At 41.3% G+C, this 23,157-nt stretch overlaps 1 protein-coding gene across 3 annotated transcripts; it reads left to right on the forward strand.

Annotated features, from left to right (window-relative positions):
• The first annotated feature begins 104 nt into the window (after positions 1-104).
• On the forward strand, positions 105-22,199 carry atg2a (autophagy related 2A). Of its 3 annotated transcripts, none has more exons than XM_044041133.1 (42): positions 105-646; positions 2,384-2,546; positions 3,238-3,387; positions 3,700-3,802; positions 4,957-5,101; positions 5,530-5,781; positions 5,874-5,973; positions 6,515-6,679; positions 6,961-7,103; positions 7,188-7,266; positions 7,386-7,635; positions 8,251-8,392; positions 8,673-8,771; positions 9,147-9,299; positions 9,646-9,919; positions 10,426-10,498; positions 10,653-10,827; positions 10,930-11,072; positions 11,187-11,308; positions 11,482-11,639; positions 11,851-11,983; positions 12,098-12,282; positions 12,360-12,440; positions 12,989-13,095; positions 13,184-13,276; positions 13,397-13,467; positions 14,631-14,707; positions 15,096-15,266; positions 15,539-15,665; positions 15,989-16,212; positions 16,865-17,094; positions 17,202-17,337; positions 17,611-17,838; positions 17,946-18,047; positions 18,216-18,300; positions 18,475-18,628; positions 18,737-18,806; positions 18,935-19,017; positions 19,092-19,213; positions 19,329-19,483; positions 19,642-19,800; positions 19,935-22,199. In XM_044041133.1, exons 1-42 carry the CDS (start codon positions 476-478, stop codon positions 20,169-20,171), a joined length of 6,090 nt encoding a protein of 2,029 aa, XP_043897068.1. In that variant the 5' UTR covers positions 105-475; the 3' UTR covers positions 20,172-22,199. The 3 variants fall into 3 exon arrangements, with proteins under 3 accessions (XP_043897068.1, XP_043897069.1, XP_043897070.1); XM_044041134.1 differs by having other exon boundaries at positions 12,101-12,282; XM_044041135.1 differs by having other exon boundaries at positions 6,961-7,067.
• Positions 22,200-23,157: the final 958 nt, after the last annotated feature.

Below are 23,157 nucleotides of genomic sequence, written 5' to 3' on the forward strand. Positions count from 1 at the left end.
AATTTTGACCTCACAAACATGGCGCCCAGCTTGAATGTCGTCTCGTTTCCGGGATGTGCGTTTGGTCGCGGTGACGCATGACGCAGCTCCCTTCAGCACACAGTTGGCGTATGATAACAATAAACAACCCCGAAACAAGAGATACGCACCAGCGGGACCTGTCGCTCTAAATCAACGCAAACGTACCGAAAATATGAACCGAAACAGCTTCACACCATTGGAGTAGCGTCTCGACAAGTAGCACGGGAGCCTCGTCCGCCCTGACACAAAGTATTTTCTTGTTTTTTGTGTCAAACCTAGGGGAGAAGTACGAGTTACGGTTCACCCCTTCCTTAGCCCCTTGTAGCTAGCCGTGGCTCATTCCTTGTATTTGCACACTTTGTGTTAAGTCTGTTATGCAGTTGCCAGAGGACTGCGGTCGCACTTGTTCTCCTTCGCCACCTCTTCGCTCCCTCTCCCCGCTCTCTCTGGCCCTATGTCTCGCTGGCTCTTCCCCTGGTCAGGCTCAATCAAGAAGCGGGCCTGTCGGTACCTCCTGCAGCACTATCTCGGTCACTTTTTACAGGAGAGACTGAGCTTGGACCAGCTGGGCTTGGACTTGTACAACGGCAGCGGTGTTATCAAGGAAATCAACCTCGATGTGTGGGTGAGTCAAAGAGACGAGGGAGAGTTCCCCCCTACACAACAACAGTCTGTCTTTCTCTGTGTGTTTTTTGTTGGACTCGTGCACCTTTGACTGTTTCGCAACTCCACTTGAGTTCAACAACAAACTCCAGCGTCCAACTCTCAGCCGAGCTCGCATTTCTTCGGGGAAATGCACTCACGGGAAACGCATCAGCAGCCCACCAGATTATCTGTCTCTCATTATCTGTATCTATTAAGTCACTATCCAGTGAAGATAACTACTAACACAATACACAGCACGATTAAAATGCATTAAAAAAACCTGCAGAGACAGAATAAAAGTTCATATCATGTCAAACACAACTATAGCACATATGTGGATGCTCTAACGTTTTTGACAGCTGCCATATCTGTAATGCACAGTATTTGAATAATAAACCAGCCTTTACAAGAGATATGATTGCTGAAGTAGTCACAATTGAATTGTATGCACAGTATTATAGACATGTACACATAAATCTGAACTTAAATGATGGGAAACAAATCTGTGGCTCCTCACCCACTCCATGGAAATGACTGATTTACCCTATTTGAATGTATATGAATCTAATTTACTGTACTTAAAAGGAGTACAAATGTCTCTATAAGCTGGAACGGTGATGTACACTGTTAAATCTAAGGTTGGACAGGACTAATGTGATCTCTTTACCAGATGCATCAAGTTGTCAAGACTTTTTAATACAGCTTGAAGAGTGTAGAGTTATTTCACTGGCAGTACACCATGCTGGTGCCACTCTAAATGGGTTTTAAGTTCAGTCTCTTGATAAATACAAATACCTGAGAGTTTGGCTGGACAAAAACCCAACTTAGCCTAACAAGGAGGGTGAAATTCATGTTGGGCTTTCTGTTCAGACTCAAGTCCTGTGTCTCTGTGGCTTCACAGAAATGTTTACTTTGCTGGCCTCATGGCTACCTTGTTCAAATTTGACTTTGTCTGTCACTCAGCCCTGAGGTACATCACCAACAACATGAAGGTTAAATCTCTCAGTTTGTCCTCCTTAAACTAAGCAGGGAAAGTTCAGACAGACTTAGTTTGGTTGCTTGCTGGTTACAGGGAAACAACAGCGAAGTAAAACAACAGACTACAGAGTTATAGAAATATAGAGAGGGATGTGAGCAGCATGCAGCAGTCTCATGTTGTTTAGCCTTTCTAACATTATGTATGGTAACATTAATCTATTTTATGGAAAGGAATTGGACACATCGCTACTCTTTGTAAAGCTTAGTGGTCAGGCCATCCATATCTTTACTGAGGCTTCAACTTTGACATTTAGATTATACAATTATTTGAGTTTTTTTTCAAGGCTTCTGATATAATCTCAGGTCTCAAGTTTGACTTCAGTTAAAAGAGTGCTGTCTCTCAGAACAAAGCAAATCAAGTTTTTTGTATGACAGTCCTTTGTCCTGGAGAAATCTTCATCCCAAATTAAAATTTCAAATACATGTCCCTGTAAATAAGTCTGTATGATGCTGCTGCTAACTGACCCTGTCTTGGCTGAGTCACCTTTGTAGAAGAGATGTTAATCCTAATGTGGCTACGTACTGAAATGAAGATTAAATAAAAGTAAAATGTACTAACCCTTTGAGTTGTGCACTCCATCTGCTCCATTAGGCTACAGTATGAGACCAACACGAAAGTAGGTATTCTCATTTCTCATTTCGTCCCCACTCCTGACTCTCTGTTTCTGGTTTACTCCAGGCGGTCAATGAGTTCTTGGAGTCCCTGGGAGCTCCTCTGGAGATAGTCGATGGCTTTGTGAGCAGCATTGCAGTCACCATCCCCTGGCAAGCTCTCCTGACTGACCACTGCACCTTAGAAATCTCTGGTCTTCAGATAACATGTCGACCAAAGTACCGGACCAGTAAGTTCACTTCATATAACACTAGTACTTGTGTTCAGAGTCTCACACCAGTCAGCCATGGTTTTAGTGAGGGTTTTTTCATTAGTGTAGTCCACAATTATATTATGATTTGTCCTTTTTTTTGTCTTGAAACCGGTACAGCTCCTAAATTCATGTTAGTATCAAATATTGCATTGCACCCAAAAATATCAATTTGTCATTGTAGGTAAAGAGCTCTTAGCATCCAGGCAGTATCACCTTACAAGTCTGTTTGTCATTTGTGGAGACTTTTGTTTATCTACGATCAAAATAAGCACCTATTATTATTATTATTAATTTTATTATTATTATTATTGTTACTATAATATTAATAACATTGATTCTATTGTTTTTGCCGCATTTGATCAAATCAATTCTTTAATTTCAGTAAAAATAAAAGGACCAAAAAGTATGATTGTATCACATCTGTCCATTGACACCAAGTGCTTGCTCATGTGAACTGTTTTTTCTGTAATGTAAGGTCTCTGCCTTACTATGTACAGTACTGTATGTTTTGATGTTTACATGTTTTTTTTTATTTGTCACACTCATTAGTCACTAAAACCCCTGTGTGAACAGCCCATGCATCAATGTGAATTTGTATGTTCAGCGTTTACACAGCAGCCTTCACTTACAGACATCACTTAATCCCATGTGTTTTGTTTACACCCAGGCGGGGGTTGGGATTCTCAGACCTGGTCATCCAGCATGACCTCCAGCATGCAGCTGGCTCAGGAGTGCCTGAAAGACCCACCAGAGGCATCCGAGGAGCCGCCTGCCCCACTAGAAGGGCTAGAGATGTTTGCACAAACCATTGAGACGGGTGAGTCAAAGCTGTTTGTAAACAACCAAATTGTCCCACAATAGTAATTTACATGCTGAGAATATTTGTGGGGATTTCCTATACTTTTATTTAAAGCAATTCAAACACATAATATGGGTGTCAAACCCTGATGAAGACTAACATTCAGGTGCTTTTGGATAGTCAACATTCAGAAAGAATTTTGTGGTTTTGTTTTATAATATCAGTGGGAATGTGCTTAAGAAACTTTGCATGTCTCCTCTGTGTGTGTGTGTGTGTGTGTGTGTGTGTGTGTGTGTGTGTCTGTGTGTGTGTCTGTGTCTGTGTGCGCAGTCCTTCGTCGTATCAAAGTCACCTTTTTGGACACTATTGTCCGCATCGAGCATCAGCCCCTGGACCTGGAAACAGGCGTTGCCTTAGAGGTGCACATTAAACGGTAGGTTTGAGCATTTTGACATCTCTCTCCTCCCATGAAAAACTTCTGTATTGCACCTCCTTTACATTGTTGTAACTTTTATTTATTGTTTTTATTTTTGGATCATGGAGGTTCATAAATGCAACTTTGAAGGTCATTTTTGCTCTTCATTAGGCAATGATAAGTAAAAATCCTTTTCAATTAATTATACTAAACTCTATACGATACTATATGTCCAATTAATGTTGGAAAGCCTTTCTGGGGAAACCATTAAAGTAAAATTTCTAATTCTTTCATCCTAATGTCTGTCATGTTTTTGGGCCTCTGCAAAACAAAAAGAATGTTAATTGCTATTGATTCCAGCCCACAGAGGTGAACAGCTTGCCTGTTGTTTCGCTATCAGTGCAGTGGAGGTTTACTTTTGACCGCCTTTTAATTAAAATTAAAAGGCGGTCATATTTGCTGTGGCATCGATTCTCGTATTGCACTATATCACCAAATCAATATTTTGACCCACCCCTAGTGAATGGCATGGATGGATTACAGAAATAATATAGATTTTTGTCATGGACAGCAAGGCAGTTTACTAGCATAATTGTTAATAATTAAAGTTTGTAGGCAGTTGGATTGGAAAAGCTTTCTTGGAAAAGCATGCAATTAAAAATGTAATAAGTTGCCATTGATTTAAAGTCTGTCAGTGCATCATCTAGCAAAACAAATTCTTTTTAATATCTTAGATTTAGGCCCTGTACAAACAAACCTTCTGGCAATTTACTGTGACACTATTGAGCTCTTTGTTTTGCTGCATTATTGACAAAGCTTCTCAGGATGGTTGTGTTGAGCCTGGATCAGTGGCCATGAGGTCCTGTTGTTGCTGCAGTCTGATTTTTAGCAGAGCAACTGATCTGAGTTACATGAAACATATTTATGTGGTAGTTTTTATTAAACCAGTATGTCATTGTGGGGGGTTATATTTATCGTAAAATAGTGGCATAATTTCCGTGAACAGTTTAGCTGTCTGGCCCAAAAACATTACCTTTATACAAATTTCTTTGTTGGCATCGACCAAAAGCAGCCTGTTTTCCTCAGCTCTTAACATTTGCCATTTATCCCCACCTTTGATGAGTTAAATTTTTATAATAATGTGTGTTTTTGTGTGCACTGTGTTCCTGCAGGCTGGAGTATTTTGATGAGGCTGTGCGAGATCCAGCGAGCCAGGCTGCTGCGCCTGTCGACATCCACCAGCCACCTGCCTTCCTGCACAAGATCCTCCAGCTGAGCACTGTGCAGCTGTTTTATGACAGCGCTGGCATAGTACAGGTGATGGACACCACAGTTAGTCTTTTTCCTTCACACTTATTGTCCTAACATGTGTTTAGTCTACTTACATCCAGTTACCAACAGTAAACTGACACAAAATTGAGAAAAAAAGAGATGACCAAAGCAGCAAGGTCTAGATTTGGAGCATTCTGTGAACATTTGATGGACTCAGCCTCCTTGATGACCTTGAGATGACCAAAACAAGATAATTTTAGATAATTTTCCTTTTATGCCAATTAAAATGTGACAAAGTCTGCAAATGCAAACTAGTCACAACTGCCAAAGTGGAAAAACAAGAAACATTCCATACATGCTTGTGTTTCTGTTAATTAACTTTCATCTGGTACATGGTTAAATCCTTAGTGTAGTAGTGATCGGTAATAGTGATCAATAACCAGAAATCCTAAAAGATTTGACTTAATTTTCAGGATCTGCCTGAGGAGAAACATCCAGATTTAGCCACTGCAAGTGAAGGAGATGAGGAGCAAGAAGAAGAAGAAGAAGAAGATGATGACGATGATGAGGAGGAGGAGGAGGAGGAGGAGGAGGAGAAGAAAGAGACTAATCCTTTGGCTGCTTCTTCTTGTTCTCCCTCTCAGCCTTTGCTCATAGGAAGCTGCTCCGGTTTTATTGAGACCACAGTCAAGATCAAACAGAACGACATGCTGCCTGGACCAAAGGTGCGTGTTCATACATTATAACATATTGAAGTTGTAGTTATTGCTACTGTCAACTCATATTGATGTATTTCTTCTCTCTCTCTGTTCATCAGTTGGAGTTGGATGGCAAAGTGGGCTGTGTCCACATGCTGCTGACTCCAGATCAAATAACTCATCTGACAGACTTACTGGCAGCTCTCTGCATAGACACTGGTAAACTTAAGCTCACTTTGGTAAACCATACATACATACATTTGCTTCTTTTTTTAGCTAAATATTTGTCAATCCAGATTAAACATTTTAATGAAGGTTTAAATCTGAGTCTGTGATTCATCACCTGACTCTCTTATACATGATAGCACATTTAATATGTTACTTAGATTATATCATAAGGTGGGTTTTCATAAGCATGTTTTTATGTGCATTTCTGAAATTGCACATAAGAAATCGTGTGACTAAAACATCCCTTACACTTGTAAGGGAAAAACTGTGGAAATGTTGAATAAAGTGGGCAAATTTAGCAGTGGATGGATACACACATAAATGCACATTTTCTTAGCTGTGTGTGCCCCTTGAGCTTAACCACTGTATAAAGTGAAACTTCTAAAGGTATAAAGACTATGTGAACAAACACTGACACAGTAAGCCTGAATAAGCATGTGCTGTTTCCTCAGTGGCTCAGTAAGATATTCTTCCATATGAACACAAATCCACACACTAAGCCACACAAACGAATGCATTTCTCTGTCCTTAGAGCCAGAATCTAAGTGTGGTGGTGTCCACAGCCGCCCGTTAGACTCAGACGACCTTCGTCTGATTGAGGAAGACCTCAGTAAGCAGCTGGGTTCCAGCCCCAGAGACAGAGAGTGGGATGAAGAGCCTGACCTGGAGCCTTTTGTCACCGGCCTGGAGAATGGAGGTACACTGAGCAACAGAGATCCACTCATAATGTTCTGAGATACCTAAGCATTAACAGGCCATGTTGTCTTTAATCATGTCACACCACCAAAATACCATTTACTTTTGAAACAAAATGTTTTTTATAATGGACGTTAGATAGGTTTTATGTCATTATACTGAGAAGTCTTGTTGAAATATGTATGTGATGCTGTTTCCTTTAGTGTTTCTTTGTTGTTGTTTTTTTTAAATGTGCATGATGTTTTACTCACTGTGTCTCTGTCTGTGTGTGTGCGCACGCAGAAATGTTTTTTTCTATGGGTCCGACTGGGATGAACAGCAGCGTGACGTCTGTGCGCTCGGGCAGCGAGCTATCAGACAGTGATATGGAATCCTCCACACACAGTCTCGTAAGCCTCACACAGCCTGCTGCACTGTCTTCACAGGTACTCGCTAGTATTTTCAACATATACAACACTTGTAAATGTAGTCAGAATTAATGAAATTTTTACTGTCATTTCTCGTGATAGGGCATGATGAACTGTCCCAGACGATATCCAGTAGCAGGTTGTCTTTCAAATCTACCACAGGCCAGCAGTCGGAGCAGAGGTAAAGTCAGCAATCTGTAAAAAACGGTCAGACTTATAGTAATTTTTAAACCTATTACCCTGTTTTCTGTTGATTTTCTCAACGTATACTGAAATAAATCTGAACACTTTTTCCTGCAGGACGTTCACACAGCGTTCAGGCAGAGCAGCTAAAGCCTGACTCTTTGCTGCGACTGACACTTGGAGGGCTCACCCTAACCCTGCTTCAGGAGGAACCGTCCAGTAGTCTTGACAGAGGCTCGTCCTTGGCTCAGGTGTCGCAGGTGTTTTTTCGGGAGTTAGCCTTCTTCAAAGACGGCATGTTCAGTGAGAGAGACTTCCACCATCTGAGAGCTGGCTTTACCAAGGCCTGTCCACACTCTCATATCAGGTAGAGAAACACAGACACTTCCTTTATCTTTGCTGTTGTAATTCACCTGAACACATATTTACATAGTAAAAGTTGCATACAAATGCATTGTTTTAAAATCATTTTATTTTCATTGTCAAAGTCATAATTTTTAATTGTAAATTTAACCAAATCTAAGCGACGTGGGAATGAACAAATGAAAAAATTCTGTCTGTCTTTCACATCTGGAGTCAAATATCATAATAATATGTAACGAGGTGAATGCATGTATCTGTCTATCATGGCTGGCATGGTCATCATGGTTGCCAGCCCTAGAATCTGGTTTCAAAGTGAAACTCCTGTGGACGATTACGTGACTACGTGACGATTTTCTGGCTGCCGCCCCTGGCCATAAGTAATACGTAATGAAACGAAGCCGTGGGCCGTACAAAATCTGACCATGGGCCACGATTGGCCCGCTTGCCGGACTTTGGGCATGCCTGACTTAGTGTATTTAAGAATGTGGTACATATCTGAAAAATGTAACACTGAACATTCTGTAAATTCCATTCCTAATACTGATATCCTATACTGGACGTTCTACCACTGTTCTCCTGACTGAGAGTGAGTTATGTGTCCAATTTCATTCTCTCCCAGATTGACAGGAGCAGCAGTGCAGGTTGCTTGTGAGATGCGAAGTGGGAGACGCCGCAGTAGAGCCGTGACCTCTGACCTGTCCTTCAGCAGACTGGAGCTGTTGGAGTGTCTCTGGGAAGGTGGAAAACCTCAGTATAGCGAGGTAGTAAATCTGTGTGTGTACTTGTTTGTTTGCAGTAGCAGCAATAAATGATCACATAAAGTCACAGTAAGGTGTAACTTCTGCTGTCACAGTTATATAGTTCTATATTTTTCTTTTGCACCAGAACATCTTTGACTGCCAGCTTGGAGAGATGATAAATGTCATGATGAAGAAACAAATCAAATTGTTGTTTTTTGTATACAGCAATGTATGGTGTAGTTTGTTGCTAATGCTAATGTGGAAGATTTTAAAGTATGTGTCTCTCTGTTTCTCTTTCCAGTTGCTTCAGTTCCAGAAATCTGGCCTGTTCTCAATTGGAACTGCAGCCAGACCATGTGCCCAACTACACTACAGCCTCAGTGAAAAACACCTGCGCAGGGTACACACACACACACACACACTTGTGCACATGCTCAAGTTTACATAGTGAAATACATTTCATTGTTGCAGTCTTTATCATTTTCTCTTAATTATAGTAAGGACGTTACATGATTCTACTTCTTAATGTCATGTTTATCATCAAAACAGGGATGTGGTGACACCCTTATACTTAAGCTGAGCATGAATCTGTTTTGAAAAGTGAACATTCTGTTTTCCTGTTCCTGAAAATGCAAACTATATTTACAGTCCATACTAGATTTAATCTGTCCAAACTGGTGCATTAGAAATACTTTTTTTTTCCTTACTCAAATGATAATGCTAATAATTATTTAGAAGTTCTTTAAAATGCATTAATGCATGTTTGTGTCTCCAGGGTAAACAGCGGGTCTTGCGTCGGGACAGTGTGGTGAGGGTGGAGCTGGCAGAGCTGAGTACTGAGCTGGACCTGGACTTCATTAGTCGCCTGCAGAACCTGAGCAAAGCCTTCAGCCACTGTCCCTCAGAGACAGGACCAGGAGTTTCACAGGTGGAACCAAACAGACATTTTGTACCACCATCAAAGAAATATGTTGAATATTAGATGTTTCTAATACCAACAAAGATCTGTGATCACAAAATCACAAAAAAAATCACAAAATGTGTTTGTAATCAAACCCCACAAAGACAACCACACTGAAGAGTGACCTCCTTTGGACTTGAGTTGGCAATTTGTTAAGGTTATCGTATTATATCTGATCACTTGTATTTATACAACACAAACATGAACAAATCTAGTAGAGGGAATTTCAAAAAGCTCTCTCACACTGTCTTCAACTTTAATCAGCCCATCTGTTTAGAAAAGCATCCCTTTAATGAACTTTCTTTTATCTTAGACCCAGACCACCGAACTTTACTCCTCCTTCACCCTCCTTTCACCAAATGCTGTCCTGCGGCTCCGTTTCCCCATACCTGACCTCGGACCCCTCCCTACACGTCGACCTCCTACTCAGAGAGCAGTGCGACAGGAGATCTTGGTCCTGGAGCTGATGGAGCTAGAGTTGAAGCATCAAGAGGCCCCGGACCTCCAGGGTGGCCAGACCACCCCAGGACAGCCACTTGCTCCCTGCCTCACCCAGCTACTGGAGGCTTCCTTTACTGACCTGCACGGTGGGAATACACACTCGCATATATCACTCTAGATTCATGACTTACTCTGACCCATGAAAAGAGCAGCCAAAGACAGAAACACAGAATACTGCCTATTGTTGTTGTCATCTATGACTTAACCAGTCAGCTCCTGCAATAGAATTAAAAACAAGCATGAAAGAGGCTAAATATAAGTTCTGCAGCCTCATGACTGCCATGAGTGAGCATATTGGGGTCTGGCCATAACAGACAGGACCGAGGAGGATACAATTTTTACTTGTGGACATTGATGAGGTGAAACAGCACACAGGTTAGAATGTGGAGAGGGAGGGGGCAAGAACTCAGCTGCATTTGATAACATTTTCTGTTGATGCTTTTTTTTTTGTTACTGGTATTCTGTTGAGTGGAGAGCAATCAATCATGTTCCCTTTGGCGCTGACTTGTCTTTAGAGCGCTTAATGTATACTGGTGACATACATTTTCATGTGAAATGCAGAGGAGAGAACTGGTGTTTTATGTCTCATCAGGGTCATATGAGGGCTGGGAGGGCGGCTCTTTCCCCTGTATCAGAGTGAAGAAGAACCGCGACTCTTTACCAAGGTCAGTGGTGGTGATTATACATTGTAAGGTGTTTTCTTTTCTGCTTCTAAACTGACACTTATTATTATTAACTGGGAACTACTGTTATTATGTACTTTACCACAAACACGTTTAATCTTGTAAAATCAACTTGTCCTCATGTTTGTGTGATCAGGATAGTGGTACATGTACGTGGAGGTGAGGCTCAGTGCCCGGCAGCTGGTCTGAGTGGGACAAACCTGGGCCTCATCAGGGACCTGGGAGCTGCTTTCTTTGAAAGTCACTGTGAAATCAACGACAAAACCAGCTCCCCATTCTCTTCCAACCGCACCATGTTTGAAACTGAGGAGGTGCGCTGACACTTACAATAATGACTCGTCTTTTACCAACAATCTTGTCATGCCTCCAAACCTAAATCACTCCCCCCTCTCTTCCTGACCCACGTGTTTTAGATGGTGATTCCAGCTGACCCAGAGGAGATGCGTCAGTTTCAGGCACAGTGTGTTGCTCAGTGCCAGTGTGCTGTGGACATCACCCTGCCACTGGCTTACATCCTCCTGCCCAGCAAACAAGCCTATCAGAGCATCTACAACAGGTATTTATTTGAGAATGATTGTTTTCCTCCAAATTCACATTATCCAGGATTTCTCTCAAATATTTAGTTTATATTATTGCTTTTATCTTCTTCTCTTATCTCTTTTTCCAAAAGAATCAACAATGATCTGTTGATGTGGGAGCCTCCTCCCCCTCCTCCCTCCTCAGGCCACAGCCCCAACCACAATCTCCATCGTCCGGATGAGTTCCAGCTCTGCAAGTCAGCTTTCAGACTGGGTGAGCTTGACCTGTACAGCTATTAGACATTATAGCTTGTCTCAATACCTTTTGTCAATCTTGTTGGTTTTGTATAATATTTGGAAAAAGATTTGTTTTGTTGTTATTGTTGTTGGTTTTTTGCTCCATTTGTTCAAATAAAGGGCATAGATTAAGTGTGTTTTCTCACATAGACTCTGATTCAGAAGAGGATGAGCCACATTTCTACATGGCCAATGACTCAGCTGGAAGGACACAACAGTCGGCTCCAAGCTTCAACCATAACCTCAGCCTCCTCTCCCTCACTGTGATCATTGGCAAAGGACGCCTTCAGGCTAGAACAGACAGGAAGGTGAGCCACATGGCTGCGGACTAAAGTATGAGAATGAGATTGAATTCAGTGAAAGAACGGATTAATTTAACACTGTCATTTATTTACTTAACAAATAAAGTTGGATACTTTAAACAAAAAATTAACACCTGTTCATTGTATTTCATATACTTGTATTCATTTTTGTCAGTTAATTTGTATCATATTTTCTTTTTGCATTCTATTGATTCAGGAGGATGAGAGTCATGGGGAGATTGTACTCGACCTAGAAGGAGGGAAGATATTTAGTGTAGCGCAACACCAGAATGACCCAAATCTCAATTTCTTGTGTCTGGAGAGCAAACGAGTGGAGCTCTACCACAAAGGTTTCTATTGTCATGTTTTTGGCAGTTCATTCCCCTCTTTTGTTTTTAAGTAGATTTAATATGTTGTAAAAACGTTCTTCACTGAGCACAATTTTTCCTTGCACATCACTGCAGCAGTAGTGAAGGACACCCCCATCCCTCAACGATTGGAAATGCCGAGCTTCACTCCCCCAAAACACTTGGACCCTACCATCTACCAGACTGAGGCCGGGGTTAGCTGCATGAGTGGCAGAGAGGGGGAGCTACAGATGTTATCCACCGCCATCAAAATCACACTGGACGCCCAGAAGAATGTCAAGGTTTGTTGTCAACCTGATTTCAAAGTGGTTTCATGTTTTTAACAAAATAATATATATGTTTTTGCATCATATTATAGGAGTTCCTAGTTGCCCTACGACTTCAGGGTGCCACCATGCGACATTACATGACACAGAGCAGTCAGAGCTGGCATGAGCAGGTGAGAAGCAGCCAAAACAGACTGAAGACAGACTTGTGTTACAGACTGGAGTCTTCAGTGCATCAAAGTAATACTGCTTACAATTAACTGATTTGTGCTTGTTTTTTTTCTGAGATTTTTGTGTTACCTGCAAAATAGTTTCAAGTGTCTTTTTAAATTTCCGAGGCATTTTTAGCTATCTTACTGGTTAGAATCTCTCCATTTTTGACATTTCTCATTTATACAAAAAATAAATGTGGAGTCTGTGTGAAATGAAGAGTGCAGAAAGAGTTAAAAGGAAACACCAATTTCTCTCATAGTTGTGTAGCAGAATAGGTCAAATTGTCCATTTCATATTCTGAGCTTAAAAGTTGCAGTTGTTGTATGAAACTAAAAAATCTTCATTGTCTAGTTATAGTAAAATCTTCAAGACCTGCACCTGCTTCTCTGCACCAAATCCAATTTGTTCCATTTTTTTTTCCAGTTAAGTTATTTAGGTGTTGTGTTTATTATATTAGGTTGATTTTTTTTTTTACAATGTTAATCATATTTACTATGTCTTCTACCAGCTGGTTGACTTCCTGGATGTTATTGATGAACCCATTCTGGGATACACAGCACCTGTTGTCATCACTGTTCTCCACACACACCTTGCTACCTGTGCGGTTGACTACAGGTATATACACGATAAAGTGATTTAGATAGTAACATTTAAATGTAAATAAGGCCGTTCTCTGATTAAAGGCTGTCTTTCTGTTTTGCAGACCTCTATATCTGCCACTGAGAGTGTTATTCACAGCAGAGTCCTTCTCTCTGTCCAGTAATATCATTGTAGACACTGCCACCTTCCACCTCAGGTACTGAATCTATTAAATATAACATGTCGAAATGAAAATCACCACAGTAAACGTTTTAAAATGTCACTGTCAGTATGAAGTGGTGATTCATAGTGTGTGTTTTTGTGGCTTTGTGGTCAGGTTCATCCTGGATGACTCTGCTCTCTACCTCTCTGACAAATGTGAGACTGACATCGTTGACTTGAGGAGAGGTAAGACTCATGTTGACTCATTTGTGTTTTGCTCTGTTAACTTGCTAACTGGCTCTCTCTGGGAACACATTGAGCTCTCAAATTGGGTATAGACATTTAACAGGCACAATTATTCCCCTATCAGATAATTTATTGTTAACTGTTTCCAGTCAATGTGATTGCCACTCACTCGCGCCTTTCTCTTTCTGATGTAAAGATATGGTATCTACGGAGCCTCCAAAGTCCTGCAAAGTGTTTGTTTCTATTTTTTTATCCTGTACATGCAAGATAAGGGTTTAGATAATTATTTTGTGGGAACATTGAATATTCTTATGCCAACCTCCATGTCTAAGAGATAGAGAAACAAGAATGTTGGGAATGCACTTAAGATAATTGTCATGTGTGCACAAGATCCATATATTAATAACTATGATAATAATATTGTAATCACTTGATGATGCGATGTACAAACAAGATGAAAAAGGAATAACTTCAATTCAATAATCTCACCTCAGAATATCACACATTTAAATCATATTGTGTCTTGGATGCATCTCCTGTGATCACATGAGATCTGATTTGGCTTCAACTCCACACTCTCTGTTCAGGAGAGCAACCTGATTCTTTTAATGACTCTTAACTGTACAGACGTGTCTGCTGTCAATGTGTTGGTGTGAATATGTGTAGACAGAGAGAGAGGGAGAGAGACACACAGACAGACAAAAAAAGAAAGAGAGGAGGAAGATGTCAGACCAGGTCAGAGAGGCATTTGTGTGAAGGCATTGTCTATGCGTCCTGAAGACACCACTTCCTTGCTTGGAGTTGTGACTCTGTGCTCTGTCGTCCCCCTCTTCCTCATATGATTCAGACGCTATTAAATGGTCAAAATCCTTCCGGTCCACTTCATTCACAGCCCTGGTATACATTACAGCTATTTCTGATATTCCTCCAAGTACCACCAGAGAGCACTCACATACCACTACTGCGATGATTACCACAGTTTAAGCACATAGGACTTACAGAGTAGTTGTAGAAACGTCATCTGCAGATGTTCCGGTTTAGTGCTGTGTTTGGTTGTTAATTGATGGGCTGGCTTAAATAAAACTTTTGTGAATAAGATAATTGAAGTATGCATATTTTGCACACAGATTTCTGTCTTACTTTACTCTCTTTGTGTCACACAGATTACATGTGTGTCCTGGACATTGACCTGCTGGAGCTCGCCATCACCACGTGGAAAGGCAGTGATACGGGTAAACTGGTGAGTGCCACCTTAAACCTTCAATTACATGCTGCAGTCATGAGTACAGACAGACAACACATTATAATTTAGTCCCGTTTTCCTTCATAAACAAGCAGAGGCCTGTTAACCGTGTTCATAAATATTTATTTCACCACAATGGACTTTCCCTGAAATAAGAGATGTTAGGCTTATTTCCTTATTTATGTTTGTTGTATATTGTGTAGCTTTGTAGACATTTGTTAAAAATAAGTTTCTCAATAAACGTATACTGTAAACTTTGACTTTTGGGCACAAACCTCAATTAGATAAATAATTTACACATTTTATCAACATCTGATCATGGCAATAGGAGAAAATATTGAAGCAATAAAATGTACATGATGTGACTCTCTTCTCCCTCCTTCAGTCTCAGCCCCTCTTTGAGCTCCGTTGCTCCAACAATGTGGTCCATCTCCACTCTTGTGCTGATTCCTGCGCCGCCCTCATTAATCTGCTGCAGTACCTGATCTCCCAGGGTGACCTCCACCCACCGCCACGACACACCTCGCCCACTGAGATTGCTGGGCAGAAATTGCCAGTAAGCAATATATATATATATATATATATATATATATATAGATATACATATATATATGCACTGTAGAATTAAATATAATAAATAATAGGTGCTACTCCATAAACTGCTACTCATGCTACGTATTTTAACTATCTGAGAGCAGCATGTCATGTCAAGTTCTAGTTCCACTGATGACACATGTCATTACCATTAAAACAAATAAACAAACAGGCTGAATTAATGTTGAATTAAGATGCTATGAAATGAAAGTTAATGATATTCTTTGTTGTCAGCTGTCAGAAACTCCTGCCTTTGTGCTGCCCTGCCCTCCAGCTGAAACCGCTGAGATCAACCAGTACGACCTGGCTGATGCCTTAATTGACACAGAGAGGAGCCACAGAGAAGAAAGTTTAGATCCAGGTATTGTTTTTGCACATTTGATCATAAATTAATCTTATGATTCAATAATATTTTGTAATATGAGAGGGAATGGGCTTTCACTTGTGGAGTTATTCACATGTCAACAGCAACAGAAGGTATTTAAGATTAGCTCTTGTAATATAAGACTCAGGTAATACAATCTTTCATAATATATTTACAAATACTATAGGAAATGTATTCCCATTGTGAAGTCCCATAGTGACTTCACAAATCAGTCCCATGTTACACAATGTGGTCCCCTAGTCTCGTCTAGCACACACTGTACACTGTATTGCATAATGTTGAACCCTTGGATTTTCCAGGTTCACCCTCCACGCAAAGAGGCTCACCTGTCTCTGTCTACCTCTTCCCTGGAGAAGCTTCAAAGCACAACTCCTCTGTCCTGCAGCAGGAGGACTCTGAACTGGATGGATTGGTTGCCACAGCAACAGAGGCTCAAGCAGATATGATGTTGGAAGATGGCTCGGATGGCTCCACTGACAACGATGACTTCTGCATCCTGGAGGCTCCTGGCATGGGCATTCCTGTGAGTCTCCTCTGTCTCTCATTGCTAGTCACTGCTAATCTTGGTTGTGCTACGGGGAGCACGTGCAGATGGCGCCTATGGTCTACACAGAATCAAACTGGAGATGTGTGCGGATTCATATGTGTAGGGTCTGTGCGGAGCTAACCAAAAAATAGGAATTTGAAATGAAGTTTACTTCATGTGGATGTGGAAAGTATGACCTGGCCCTTAGTCTCTCCAGATGCAAAATGTCCATCAGTTCTCTCATACACGTATCAAACTGGGAAGCAGAATCAGAATTTCATAATAAAAGCCATATAACGAAGTAACACGGATATTGAGGTTCAGCGTTTGTACTACAGCCGAGTTGTCATGTTCAGGGTCGGTTAACAAAGTCATGTTAAATACAGTAGAATACCATTAATGCAAAGGAGACCAAAGGTTATGCAGAGTTGAATGAGCCAGAATCCCCTCTGTGCTCTTACATCTGCTATATAAGAGTCAAAGGGAGGAAACATTTTTATGCAATTTGGATTTCAGAAGAATGTAATTGCAATGGATTGCTTTGAAATAAATTCATTTTTTTCTCCTTCTCATCCTTGGTAGCACCAAAGCATCATTTTTGTTTTTGTAATTTGTACCTCTACATCCCCACACACTGTATTTGTTACAGTCAAAGGATGGGGAGCCTGTGGTGACGGTCCTGTCCCAGGGGCCCATCAAGGTGAAGGACAGTCACTTCTCGAGGCCTAGAGGCAGCTCAGACCTGCTGCGAGCCCCCAGCCGCTTCCCTGTGCCCCAAAGCAGGGTGGTGCTGCGGGAGATCTCTGTGGTCTGGCATCTGTATGGGGGCAAGGACTTCGGAGGCAAGACCATGTCCTTACACACTCAGCAGACAAACAGGTAACACACACACACACAGGGTCAACAATTTATTTCTATATTCATACAAGTACGAAATAAATGGTAAACTGTTCATTTTTTTCTGCTGCTTCTTCTCCTTCATACAGAGGTCGATCAGTCCCTGCTGGCGTCCGTGGATCCCCGTCTCGCGCTGCTGCTTCCTCTCGTCCACAGAACTCCTGGCGGTGGGCAGGAGGCAGCGGTCGTCAGCACACGCTGCTGATGGAGATCCAGCTCACCAAGGTGCAGTTTTAAAACAAACAAAGGCATTCATAGTGTAACAGTTGTAAGGAGATGTATTTTATTTTGTAATGCTTCTGTTTCAGAGGAAAATATTGTACTGTTGTCTCCATTTAATAGATTCAATTTCCTTTACCAATAAATATTTGTCTACATTGTTCTCATTAGTTTACACTAATGAAATAGGTTTACAGTTTTACAATACTCTAATAATGGTATAACCGCTAATCATTTCACAGTGCCTGTTTACCCATTCCTCCTGTTTTTGGTGTTTAGGTGTCCTTCCAGCATGAGTCCTACCAACTGCCAGCAGCAGGGCAGGATGGTGAGGGGTCAGTGGCACCTGTGGTCGGAGTTGGTCCCGGCAGTGAGCAGCCAATCTCCAGGCAGGTGTTCATCGTCCAAGAGCTGGAAGTCAGAGACCGACTGGCCTCCTCACAGATCAATAAATTTCTCTACCTCTACACCAGCGAGAGCATGCCCCGCCGAGCCCACTCCAACATGGTGAGAGAGCAGAGGGACAGGGATGTGGAAGTACATAGAACACTTCCCAAAGGCAATGTACTGATTATCTGATTGGACAATATGTGATAATGATTTTATTTTCATAGCTGACAGTAAAGGCCCTGCAGTTGTGTCCAGAGTCTGGCCTCGGTGGTCCAGAATGCTGCCTTCGGGTCAGCTTGCTGCCACTACGACTTAATATTGACCAGGTAACGTCAGCACCTGAAACTAAAATAAAATAAAAACAGCTAGTCTGAAATCTTGTGCATCGAGTCTCGGAATAAAGTCTTTGAGAGCCTTTTTCAGTGAGTTGGCACAACTTATTATGACAAGTCTCTTATGTCTAACCAGCCTCTCTTTATCCATCTCCTGTCCAGGATGCACTTTTCTTCCTCAAGGACTTTTTCAGTAATTTGGCTTCCTCTGTTAACCCTTATCTGCCTGTGGACTCTGCAACTGAAGGTGAGCTATGACAGATGATGTTTTTATATCAGTACTATGATTCAGTATCACTGGCTGCAGAACATTTAAATGATTACTCAAACTCATTTTTAGAATGTATACCATTTGATTGGACCTGCATATTTTAAGATACACTGCGGTAAATACGTACATATGTATTTCTTTCCATTTCAGTTAAAGCAGACCAATCCCAGAAGGCTTCTGAAGAGGCGGAGGCAGCTGCTGGTTTGGGTCCTGACCTCACAGCTTCTGTGGAAACTACCTACAGTGAGCAGAGCTCCTCCTCTGCTGGCTCCACTTCCTCCTCTGACCAGCCAATATACTTCCGGTATGCAGACACTAATCCACCAGACATCATGGAAGATGTAACCTGTGTTGTAGAGATACTCCTCTTCAACAAAATCACACGTTTAAAAACTTAATTCTTTTCCCCCAGGGAGTTTCGTTTCACCTCCGAAGTGCCCATCTGGCTGGACTATCATGGCAAACATGTTGTCATTGACCAGGTAAGGCAGTTCATTGCTCACCTGGCCTGAGTAAAAACTTATAATTAAGACATTTCTATTTGATCAGGTAATCATGTCCCAGGCCATTTTTTATCTTCACACACTCTGTCCTGCTTTTTGTTTCACAGGGAACGTTTGCAGGGATCCTGATAGGCCTGGCTCAGTTAAACTGTTCTGAGCTGAAGCTAAAGAGGCTCTGCTGCAGACACGGGTAGAAACACACACCTCCTCTGAACACACACTTTGATTGTTTGTAAGTCTTACTTATTTTTCTGCACTTTCTAGTCTCCTTGGTGTTGACAAAGTGATACAGTATGCTGTCACAGAATGGCTTACTGACATCAGGAAGAATCAGCTGCCAGGCATTCTGGGAGGCGTTGGTCCTATGCACTCTGTTGTTCAGCTGTGTGAGTTGACGCTGTTTCCTCTAAACACAAAGTCACCGCAACATCGACACATTCTTCGTTTGTTTTATGTATTTATTTATCTCTTCTTTTCCCATCTCTCTCTGTGCCTTTCCAGTCCATGGAGTGAGGGATCTGTTCTGGTTGCCCATAGAGCAGTACAGAAAAGATGGACGCATTATCCGAGGTCTCCAGAGGGGGGCAGCGTCCTTTGGCACCTCAACAGCATCTGCTGCTCTTGAGCTCAGTAACAGACTGGTGCAGGCCATACAGGTACTTAAAGGATTTGCATTTTCAAAGAGACTCTTAAGCGTCTAAGTAAACAATGATGTAAGATTTAGAAATTCTTGTTTGTTGTGTTCAACCATAAGACTCTTCAGTCAAATAAGGAAAACAAGTGAAACTGCGTTTTCTGTCTGATATTTTTAAAGGCTACAGCAGAGACCGTGTACGACATCCTTTCTCCCACGCCTCCTCTGAATCGCTTCGCAATCACTGAGGGTCGGGCTCCCACCAGCCGACCACGGAGAGCCGCGCAACCCGCAGACCTCCGAGAAGGTGTTGCCAAAGCCTACGACACTGTCAGAGAGGTGCGTTCACAAACTAAACCTAGTTTAAGTATTCAGAGAAATCACATTTCCACAGAGGGATTTCTCTTGAAGCTTCCTGGTTGTCAACAAGGTCTCTAACCTGTGCATGGTGCTCATTGTCTCTGCTTGTCCAGGGAGTGATTGACACAGCTCAGACCCTGTGTGATGTAGCATCCCGTGGCCATGAACAGAAGGGTCTGCCTGGTGCTGTGGGCGGCGTCCTGCGGCAGATCCCACCCACTGTAGTACGACCCTTGATAGTGGCCTCTGAAGCCACCTCCAATCTGCTCGGTGGCATGAGGAACCAGATCAAACCAGATGCCCGCAAGGAGGACTTCCTGAAGTGGCGTATTGAAGAGGGTCAAGAATGACAATGACTTTTTTCTGTCTGTGTGAGAGATAATGAATGAATGTGTGTGAGAGTGTAAGTGAGTGTGAGAGAGTTTAGTGAAATTATAATTTGGGAAAAGTCTGAGTCAAGGGAGTGAGTCGAGGGTTTGAATGTGTTTGCATGTGTGTATGATCTAAAGAGAGTTAGAGTTTGCTCCAATGCAAAAACAAAGCAAAGACTAATTACTACTGCAGTTACTAACACACAGTGTTTTATGTGGCTCCAACATACATGGATGTACCAAATTTAACTTGTTTGTTCTACATTCAGCAAGAGCTCCCCTCATGTTGCTCTCAGTTATACGCTAGCCCTTAGATGTTGTGTGCAAATATCTCACCATCACGCTCATCTGACTGATTTTCAGTCCATCCTAAGATGGGAAGAACTTTCACTCTCAAGGTTTTAATTTTTGCGAACGATAAAAGATTGTGGGCACTCCATGCCCTATGATTTTGTTGCTTTAAACTGTTTTCTTCTCTTAAAATGGAATGAAAATAGTCAAAGGACATCACAAAAGCACTTTAGCAGCAGTGTTAAGAACAACCGTACGACCAAGCTGTGTGAAGTTTTGGTCTTTTATTTTTGAACTTTTTAAAAGCAGGTGAACATAGAACAGAAATCTCAGATCCACCTCAATATCAGTTCACCTTTTTGGGGCAGTGCGTGCTGACAGGATATTTTAGATAATGAGTGTTGGGCTGACGCTGAGTTCACACTGATCTGCTTTGTCTCGCACAGCTCTGTTCACACACGCATGTGTCAACAGCAGAGCTTCTGCTATGTTTTACATAGGATTTCCCCTTTGAAAATCAGTAAATATACTCTGTTATCAACTTAACACCCGGACTTCAGTATGAAGCTGTGCATCTGTCTGTTTCAGAATTAAGTTGTATTGGAAAATTGATTGGAGTCAGGGAACCATGAGTGTGTTTTTATGACATATGCGAAAGATGTAGGCATTGAAACTGTGAAAGAAAATATGTTTCACTGTCAGTTTTACCTGAAAACGTGCAGCTCAAGCATGAGACACACCAGAGACGCGTGTCTTACAGGGACTCTATGGACACTGATCAGTTAAAAGCGAGACACAGTGTGAACCCAGCCTTATTGTCCAGTGATGCTCATAGTAGAGTCCTGAAAATAAAGTTTAAAGGAACTTCACAACACCCCAGTGTAAGCAGTTCAGCGCTCTATGCACCCACTTCTCTCAGTGCTGTTACTTGTGCCATAAGCCTTGCAGAATGTCTTTTTTGATGAGTTTGTGTTGCCTTCCTAAATCCTCTATCCTCTCTTTGAAAATATAACACACGCTCATGTTGGTACACATCGGACTGAATAGAAACACCGGATCACATGAAGGACTGAACTTCTGTAGCATATTGCATTCTTTTATAGCTTCACAAAGTCAACTTGAACTTTAAGTTGTCTTACAAAGAGATGCCAGTTGATGCTTTTTCTTCTGCATTACAGCTCGTTTGTGCTTCTGTTTCCATGAGTAGTTCAGCACCAGGGCCTGGGAACTGAATTAATCAACTTTTACTGTCCTCAAAATCACTTTGCCCACTTCCTTAGATGCCTTCCTGCATTTTTTTTTAAATGTTTCTTCTTTTTTTTGTTTTTTTACTTTATGAAAACATAAGCAAAGTATTGTTATACTCATTTTAAAGATGCGAGTTGAAAGGATGTGAATCAGATGACAATGGAGGAAGAGTAATTAAGGGATTTTGTGAATTTAATGAGGGTTTTACTTTTTTTTAATCTCTTTTTGTTGTCATTTAATTGGTGTAAGGGATTTGTGTCCCTCTGTGCGTGTGGGTGAGCGTTTGTATGTGTTTATGTGTGAGCATGATGCATGTCTGTGACCGTGACAGGCTAATGTTTGTTACACCACTTGCGTGTAATTATTATTTACAATGTTATAAACTGTATGAATGACCTGTATAATACAAAGACAAGGACTATACAAAATTAATACAAAAATAAAAAAAGTTTGAGTACAAAAACTGAACACTTCCTTTGGCTGGTACTGTTGCTGCTAATTAACACTGTCAGTGAGAAAAAGTTGTTACTGAAAGAGGTTATATGAACACACTAATGGTAAAAGTTTAATTTTCTCCCTTCATTGTTCCAATAGAAGGAGACTAAATGTTATCTCTCAACACGCCAACTTTGCCGGCCCCTATAATAATAATGATAATCTCTCTAAAGGTTATTCTCAAAATCATAAAGGCACTTTCTTTTGTTTATTTTCTGCCACCACCAGGAGGCAATGCTTACAAACTTGACAATTTGAGGCCGGCAATGGCCCATCATCAATCCTTGCAAGTTTGGTTGAGATTGGAGAGAAGTAATGATTAAAAAGCTGAGAGACATTGATGAGGAATTGGAGTTGGTAGATGTATTGCAGAAGAACCAGAGTGAGTGTTACAAGATATCCATACTTGTATACTTCAGTTTCTTAAAACCACAAAGTTGGTTGGGAGGATATAGGGTGTGTGTGTATGTACAGTAGATTGTGTTTTAATTGCGGTAAAATGTCAAATGTTAAGTGCAGTTTTTCTTTCTTGCTTGGCCGCTGTGCCATTACTATACCTGCTCTGACCTGAATCTTGATTCTTCATGGCCACTGTGTCATGACTGTACTTGGTCTTGGTGTTCATGCCAGTCTTTATGTCTATCTCGTGTGTCTGGTATCCGTCTCTCTGTCCTGTGTCGGACTTAGTCTCAACTTAAATGGATGATTTTAAAGTTGATTGGTCTTGAGGCGTCTGATTTCTGCAGGAAATTCTGGTACCTTATTTTGAAATGGCTTTAATTTAAAAATGTAATTTTGGTCTTGTATCTCAGTTATCATAGTTGCAACTTGGACTGTTGATAAACGTGGAAGCTGACAAATCATGAAGTAAATGCATCAAAGTTTATTTTGAACTGTACCAGTTAACAAGCTACTTTACTGTAGCTTGTTA

This window comes from Solea senegalensis, linkage group LG12 (genome assembly GCF_019176455.1).
Source record: "Solea senegalensis isolate Sse05_10M linkage group LG12, IFAPA_SoseM_1, whole genome shotgun sequence".
Taxonomy (NCBI): domain Eukaryota; kingdom Metazoa; phylum Chordata; class Actinopteri; order Pleuronectiformes; family Soleidae; genus Solea; species Solea senegalensis.